Source organism: Lactuca sativa, chromosome 9 (assembly GCF_002870075.4).
Source record: "Lactuca sativa cultivar Salinas chromosome 9, Lsat_Salinas_v11, whole genome shotgun sequence".
NCBI classification, from domain to species: Eukaryota; Viridiplantae; Streptophyta; class Magnoliopsida; order Asterales; family Asteraceae; genus Lactuca; species Lactuca sativa.
In genome coordinates this window covers 171,303,551-171,312,013 of record NC_056631.2, presented here as the reverse complement: position 1 = coordinate 171,312,013, position 8,463 = coordinate 171,303,551, and the positions used below count along the sequence as shown (strand labels likewise).

The 8,463-nt window shown below is 30.7% G+C and overlaps 1 protein-coding gene across 2 annotated transcripts; it reads left to right on the top strand.

Moving 5' to 3' along the window:
- The first annotated feature begins 1,656 nt into the window (after positions 1-1,656).
- LOC111895470 (G-type lectin S-receptor-like serine/threonine-protein kinase At4g27290) lies at positions 1,657-5,549 on the top strand. 2 transcript variants are annotated; one of them, XM_042898607.2, is made up of 7 exons: positions 1,657-3,141; positions 3,222-3,356; positions 3,813-3,973; positions 4,089-4,299; positions 4,572-4,809; positions 4,897-5,047; positions 5,139-5,549. In XM_042898607.2, exons 1-7 carry the CDS (start codon positions 1,821-1,823, stop codon positions 5,448-5,450), a joined length of 2,529 nt encoding a protein of 842 aa, XP_042754541.1. In that variant the 5' UTR covers positions 1,657-1,820; the 3' UTR covers positions 5,451-5,549. The 2 variants fall into 2 exon arrangements, with proteins under 2 accessions (XP_042754541.1, XP_052623919.1); XM_052767959.1 differs by lacking the exons at positions 1,657-3,141; positions 3,222-3,356; positions 3,813-3,973 and having other exon boundaries at positions 4,114-4,299; positions 4,559-4,809.
- Positions 5,550-8,463: the final 2,914 nt, after the last annotated feature.

Sequence of the window (8,463 nt, the reverse complement as noted above, 5' to 3'; positions counted from 1 at the left end):
TTACATATTCTACATATCTGACAAATCTAGTAGAATATTCTAGCATTCTAAAAACCACATTAGAATATTTACAGTGTAATATTCTATTAAAATATTTCACGTATTTAAAAAAACGGTAATTTTTTTATTTTTTATTTCTTTTATTTTTTTTAGGTAATTAAAGTTCCAAAAATAATAATTAAAAAAAAGAAATTTTGAATTTTTCCTTTTATTTTCCATTTTAAAATTATTTTTAGATTTTGGTATTATGGTCTCACAAAATTAACATGGTCTCAAATGAACCTGAACCTATATATATATATATATATATATATATATATATATATATATATATATATATATATATATATATATATTGTAATTGTCTAATGTTCTTATAATTTAATTTCTAACTTGATATATTTTCAAGATTTTTTATAAATTTCATATTTATCTTCAGCTTACATAATTTTTATTTTCAACTATAATATATACATAACCTAGTAGGTATTCGACAAAAAGATGTGATGTAAAAGAAAGATAATAATGAAATTTTGACAATCTTGAATGTAAATCAAGTTTGAGGTTGAAGTTTAAGAACATTATAATGAGTATATCAAACAAAACAATGTATTATCGTGAGTTTGAATACCTAAGTTTACATATCCTTAGGGGTATATTCACTTTTCCATATATTATTGACAAGGAACCAAAGAACCAATCATGAACGTCAAAATTTAAAGCGATCAACGACCAAAGGAATTGATGTACACTTGTAAATTGGACGCATATATACCAGATTATACCATAAAACCCATTTTTTTTACCAAAAACCCACCTTTTTCGTTTAAATTCGTTTAAGCCAAATTTTTTATTGAAAAAAAAAGAATATACCATTGTTTGCGATTTCCCATCTTTTTTCTATAAAGATTCATGTTGATATATAAAAAACAATATTTCTTTGAAAAAAAAAAACGACTCGTTGTTGTTTTTTTCACAATGTAAGTTTATTTTTATAAAAAAAGAAAAAACTAATTATACCAAAATTTTCAATTTTTTGTTTTCTATTAATTAACATCAACATCGATTAAAAAAAACCTCGATCAATTCAGATTTACAGTGTGAATATGAACTTTTAAATATTTCAATTTTAATATTCACAATATGAATCTGACTTACTATTATTCACATTGTAATTCTGTTCAGATTGACATTGACATATTTAAATGTGAATATACTTAGATTCACAATATAAAGATTGAAAATAATTTTAATAAGAAATAAGATAGTCTCCAATAATTTAGAAAATACTATCCTATTGGAATAGGATTTATTTATTTATTTATTTAAATTTAAATCAAAATAGATATGTTACTAAAAAACCAGAAATTGGAGAAAGTGTATATGGCAAATATGTTTGCTAAAACAGAGATATGTATAAAATCTTTTGTTTTCTTTATATATATATATATATATATATATATATATATATATATATATATATATATATATATATATATATATATATATATATATATATATAAACAAACGGCAACAATTTTAAATTTGTGAAGATTGAGAACAATTTTTAAAAGAAATAAGACAAATGACATTTAAAGATAAAGACATCACTACATATCTACCCCTATAAATAAATTGACGAAGTCAAGTGGCAAAAACAAAACAAATGCCGCTTGACTTTTCAGACATTTAATCATCACACACTCCTTGCAGTCAACATTCCAATCGCCATGAAAGACCAAAGAAAATATGAAAATTCAAAGATAACTTATCGAATCATATATGAAATATAAATGGAGAAATGATTAGGACTCAATTTGATGAGAAGTTGGTGGATGACGCTGGCATCAATGGTGGAAAAAAGACGAGTTACCAACTTCTGGTTTTGCATCATTGTACTTTCTGCATTGGTAACTTGTACCACGGCGATAGACACCATCTCTGCAAACCAAACCATCAGAGACGAACCAGGCGGCGAGACCATCGTTTCAGCTCAAGAAACCTTCGAGCTCGGTTTCTTCAGCCCAGCAAACTCCACAAACCGCTACGTCGGAATATGGTACAAGAGAATTTCATCTGGAACAGTTATATGGGTCGCTAACCGGAACACACCACTCACCAATACCTCCGGCGAGTTGTCTCTCACTCTACAAGGAACCCTGGTGATCCGTTCCGCCACCGGCGACCTCATTTGGTCGTCGAAAAATTCATCAGTAAGAAATCCGGTAGCTCACCTTTTAGATACCGGTAACTTCATCATCCGAGACGTTGACGACCTGGAGAATCGGAATCCTGTTTGGCAAAGTTTTGATTTTCCGACGAACACGTTTCTTCCCGGAATGAAATTCGGAAAGGATCTAGTCACCGGAGTCGAAAGAAACTTCACGTCATGGAAGAGCGACGGAGATCCTTCCGAAGGCAACTTTACTGTGTCGATCTATACCCAAGGATACCCACAGCTGACCCTCTGGAAAAACTCCGGTATCGTTTTCCGAGCAGGTCCATGGAACGGCGTTAGGTTCAGCGGAGAGCCTAACCTAAAGCCAAACCCGATCTACAGATTTGGGTTTGTTCTCGATGAAAAAGAAATGTATTACCACTATGAACTTATCAACACTTCAGTAATCACTAAATTAATCGTAACACCCACCGGAAGCGTCGAACGGCTGCTATGGATCGAAAGAACACAAGAATGGTTTCTTTATTTAACTCCACAGACTGATAACTGCGATCGTTTCAATCTCTGTGGTCCATTCGGGAGCTGCAATATCGACAACTCGCCGGCTTGTGGGTGTCTGGAAGGGTTTGAGCCGGTGTCACAGGAGCAATGGGGGGTGGCGGATTTTAGTCAAGGGTGTCGCCGGAAAACCCGTTTAGAGTGTGGGGCGGAGGAAGGGTTTAAGAAGTATTCCGACGTGAAATTGCCTGACACACGGTGGTCGAGGTTTAACCAGAGTATGAATCTTGATGAATGTGAGAAGGTTTGCAAGAAGAACTGTTCTTGTAGTGCTTATGCGACTCAGAATATAAGTGGAAGTGGAAGTGGATGCTTGTTATGGTTTGGGGATCTTATCGATAACAGAGTATATACAGTAAATGGACAGGATATCTATATAAGAATGCCAAAATCGGAATTAGGAGGTGAATAAATTAATTAATTTTAGTTTGTTTTCATTAATTACTTTGATTATTGTTTTAACATGAAATATTTGTTATTGCAGAAATAAATGGTAAAAGCTCGAGTGTTAAGAGAAGGGTAGAGATCTCTGTCCTTGTAATATCGATATTATTATTGATCATACTACTTTCTGTTTGTGTATTTTATGGATTGAAGAGGAGGAAGAAGCCAAGTCAAGGTAACTATTTTGGTTTTTTTAACATCTATCAATTTGATTTGAATTTCAAATTACTAAAAATAGTAACATGTTTTATGTTTAATAACAATCTAGACAATATACTTTAGCTTTTACCTATAATGACAATGTATTTTTTGTATTGATTATAATTTTTTTTTTTAACTTGATTGGGTGTATCCCCATTTGTCGATGATAACAAAGTTACCCTCAACCATATGAGATAAATTGGAACATTTTGTATAATTAAAAACAAAACACATTTTATATTTTGTTAATTTTAAATGGTGGTTGACAGTATTTTCAATCTAAACGATATTTAGTTTTGTTTTTATATTTTGAAAAAAAAAATATAACTTATAAAATAGATCATAAGAAATGATACTATATGTATTTACGTTACTATTTCTCGTAATTTTCCGAATTATAAAATATCAACTGACATTGGCTCTTTAACAGAGCTACTAGAAGAAGACCAAAGACATGATTCCGACAACAACGAAAACTCACAAGATGATTTAGAGTTACCATTGATCGACTTTTCTATATTAGATAAAGCCACAGACAACTTTTCCGATAACAATAAACTTGGAGAGGGTGGTTATGGACCTGTTTATAAGGTAAAAAAATGCATAACCTAATATTCGATGCATATATAAATAGATATTCCTATATTAAGTGCTTAACTCATTAAGTCGAAAAGAAAGAAGAATTTACCTCAAAGGTGATTTTCAGGGCGTGTTAGAAGGTGGACAAGAAGTAGCAGTAAAACGGCTTTCAAGAACTTCAACTCAAGGGCTTGATGAATTCAAGAATGAAGTTATTTGTATTTCTAAACTACAACACAGAAATCTTGTAAAGCTCTTAGGTTGTTGCATCAAGGGACCAGATAAAATGTTGGTCTATGAATACATGTCAAACAAGGGCCTCGACTCCTTTATATTTGGTATGATTATAGCATCCTACTTTTGTTTTTTTTTTTCCTATTACATCATTGTACACAAAAAAAAATCTACCAATGCTATTTTTGGATAGATTTTTCAAAGTATAATGTTCTAATTAGATTAAAAAAATGACAATATATTTTTTTGAAAGGGTTAAATGTTAGAAACAACTTGCTTTCAATTATTTTTTTGACTATAGCATCTTATGTTCATTCCTTTTAATTATAAAATTATACAATGTTGTATTCAAAAAATTGAAAGTGGGATTCTATAGATGGAACTAAAAGCAAAAAACTAGATTGGGCTACTCGTTTTGAGATCATCAAAGGAATTGCAAGGGGACTTGTTTATCTTCATCAAGATTCAAGATTAAGAATCATCCATAGAGATCTCAAAGTCAGCAACATTTTACTCGATCATGAAATGATCCCAAAAATATCAGATTTTGGAATGGCAAGAAGCTTTGGAGGAAATGAAATACAAGCAAACACAAACAGAGTCGTTGGAACATAGTGAGAATCATCAATCATCAATCATATATATATATTATACTCGAATTTAATAAAATTTCTTAAATCTAACCAATAAATTCAATGCAGTGGATACATGGCACCAGAATATGCAGGAGATGGAATCTTTTCAATCAAATCAGATGTATTTAGCTTCGGTGTTGTAATGTTGGAGATTGTGAGTGGGAAGAAAAACAGAGGATTCTTTCATAAAGAATACACCCACAATCTAATCGGACATGTTAGTTTTTGTTTCAAGTTTCAATTGAATTAACCACTGTTCATCTTCTTCAATGCGTTTATGGGTAGTTTTTTTTTTTTTTTTTTTTCAGGCATGGGGATTACATAAAGAAGGGAAATCTTTGGAACTGGTTGAAGAATGTATTAATATTGAATCGATGAATTTATCAGAAGTGATGAGATCGATCCATGTGGGGTTGTTGTGTGTGCAACAGAGACCTGAAGATAGACCAACAATGGCGACTGTGGTTCTAATGTTGGGGAGTACTGAGGGTGAATTGCCTCAACCTAAGTTGCCAGGTTTCTTTTATGAAAAGGATTCAATGGATACTAGTTATTCCACGAGTACATATGGAAAAGATTCGACCAATGAACTTACCATTTCGATTTTGAATGCTAGATAGTTGATTTATCTCTCTAAATTTTTTTGTAAACTCAAAGAGTCAGGAAGCTAATGTAATTTAAAATTTTGAATAATTAATTTATTATAATATTCGCAAAAATTATTCTTTAGGTAGCAACTAACAAAATCAAATGGGACTAATACAATTAATTTTTGTCCCTTCCAAAACTGGTGGAACAAAGTTAGACACATAGAACAATTTGATCGAATCTAATAAATGAAAATAATTTTGTCATATATGTCATGTTTTTCATTTATTTGTCGCATGTAATTTTGTGGTTTTTTTTGAATAAAACTAATTTTTTTTGGAACTGCAAATACAAAATATAATAAATTACTCCTAAATTATTCCACTTATGTCCAAGTAAGACTTGAACTCTCAATTTCAAGAAGGGAGGGTAACACCGGATACCGTTGGGTTAGAAGCCCTTTGGTGAATAAAATTAATTCCACATGTCAATTTGAGGTGTTTTTGTATTAAATGATTAATTAATGTAGTTAATGTATTTATTTTATTAATAATAACAAAATAATTCTAGAAAACCGAAGAATATATATATATATATATATATATATATATATATATATATATATATATATATATATATATATATATGCTATATTTCTCTTACTTTCTTAATATGTCATCAAAATTTATTCTGTCAATCTCAAATTCACAACTAATTCTATATTTTTTTTCTCCAAAATAATACAATATTTCTTATATGATATTTCAATCTCTATTCTAATAAATGAATCATTTTTGCCACATGACATCTCCTACATTCATTTTCCTATCAAAGTTAAATTACTATTTTATCCTTCATCTTATATTAATTAAATTAAATAAATAAATCCTATATAATATATTCACTCGTAGAAACTATAGTTAACCTCTGTGATCCCAATATTATCTCCATTTTGATTGAATGTGTTCAACAAAATCAACAACAATCTTTTAATATATCATCAAAAATTGCAATAAATCAGTATACAAATCATATCCCAATTTGAATCCGATTGACTAAGGACTTCCTCTATTTCATATATACCTCAAAAGCAAAAATAAATAGATCATTTGCACACCGCCTTTCTCGACTATTCTCCACCAATCCACGATTCACAGCCGCCAATCTCATCTTCATCTGTCATCGAATTCAGACCTTCAAAAACGCATAAAATCGTATCAGCTTAAAATTATAATTCCAATCTTCATTACAGGTTTGATCTTGGTTATAAAATATTTGAATTTGGTGTTTGAGGCAGGAAACAAATAGGTCTTTTGCTATTAAAAGTGGGTATGCTCATATATTCCGTTTTTCGATTCGACTTTTCACCTCCCGGTGAAGACCATGGCTAAAGAAATGAAAAATATATGAGTTTCAATGTTTCTTTCACTTTGATGACATTTCTTTCATATTTCTCTTGCATAAGAAGAACATTCCTGACCGGGAAAAGTACCTCTAAATCAAAATCTATGAGATTTAATAGTTTGAAATTTATTTTCCAATGTGATTTATAATTAGATCACTTTGTGTGTAGATCATTGCTTCGAGATTACAAGAGTTTGTACTTTGTATGCATGTGGTTACCATTTGTAAACATCTTCCTAATAATTAACAAAAAGTAGAAATTAACAATAAGTAGATTTTTAGTAGATTTTTTAGATGATGTATAAACCCGTATTTTCCATTTTTATAATTTTGACATTTGATATTGGTTTATCTTTAGTACATGCATGAATATGAATCTAGAAAGATATAAAATTTAAAGAACTAATTTTTCTCTCTGCTTCAGGTCATCTATGTTGATCCATCCTATCATCTAGGTGATAGACAATAAACATCCGGAAAATATTTACACATGTATTTCCATCTACAAGCCTTATGATTAAAATCTTTTTCGGTTTATGGTGGTTTTTGCATCTGGATTAATGGTTGATGTTTTGGGGATTCAATTTTGTTATGTTGCGTGTAATAAAAAGTTTTCACAAAGTGGAAGGGAAAGAATGCTATAAAGACTTCACTATGCAGCCCCACAAAGGCTATGAGACTTCATATTTTCTTTTACGAAGCTTTATAAGCAAGTAAATTGACGAATACATATTTCCTTATGCATGTGTGTATGATGATAGCCTTTGTTGTGGTGAAGCCATTCCTCGGGTTCGTACCTTTCCTTATTTCTTTAACCTTGACAAAGTTCCTAAATTGGTAGTCAATGGAATTTCACATTAAGATGGAGATTTTTTTGGCCGGTCTTGGACCAGACCGTGTAATTTTTGCATATTAAAATGGTTTATGCCTTCATTCTATTTTACTTTTGTCTCAGTTTTTCTGTTTCTAATTTTTCTGCAATAATTATTGAGTAATGTTCATATGCAAGCATGGTATTCATTGATTAGTTGAATAAGAGATGCACATATTCACTAGAGAATTGGATTGTGGTGCATCTCTTGGAGTTATCTATTTTGTTTAAGTAATGATGGATTTTGAATGTCTGCTTTATTTAATGACTTCTAAACTATAATGTAATAAATGTCAAGCATCTATTTGAAACAGATGATCTTGCTTTAATTTTCTCTGTTTCTAATTCATCAACTTCTTGATGTGTTTCTCTTTTGATATGAGTGATTGAGTGAACTATAAGTGTGTGGAAATGCCTCAAATCTTAGAGATTTTTTTAGTTTCACTTTTTGCATGTTGGCTTGCTTAAAAAAATAATGCAAAAGCTTATTGAAATTCTCAGTACCATGTGACTACTAACTAAGGCTGGAGTGTGTCGAGCTCCACCATAGCTCCTTTGCTTGCCCAAGCTTTTCCAAACAACAAGAAGCTACTTGAGAGAGAGAGAGAGAGAGAAGGTATGTGGTTGCCCCATTACCACATCACCGTTGCCAAGTATTTCCAACATTTAATTAAATCAATATCAACTAATCAATGTAAAAGCCTTGAGATATGACCAATACTTGATCAAGTATAACATGATAAATTTGAGGTCTTATGATTACATTTATA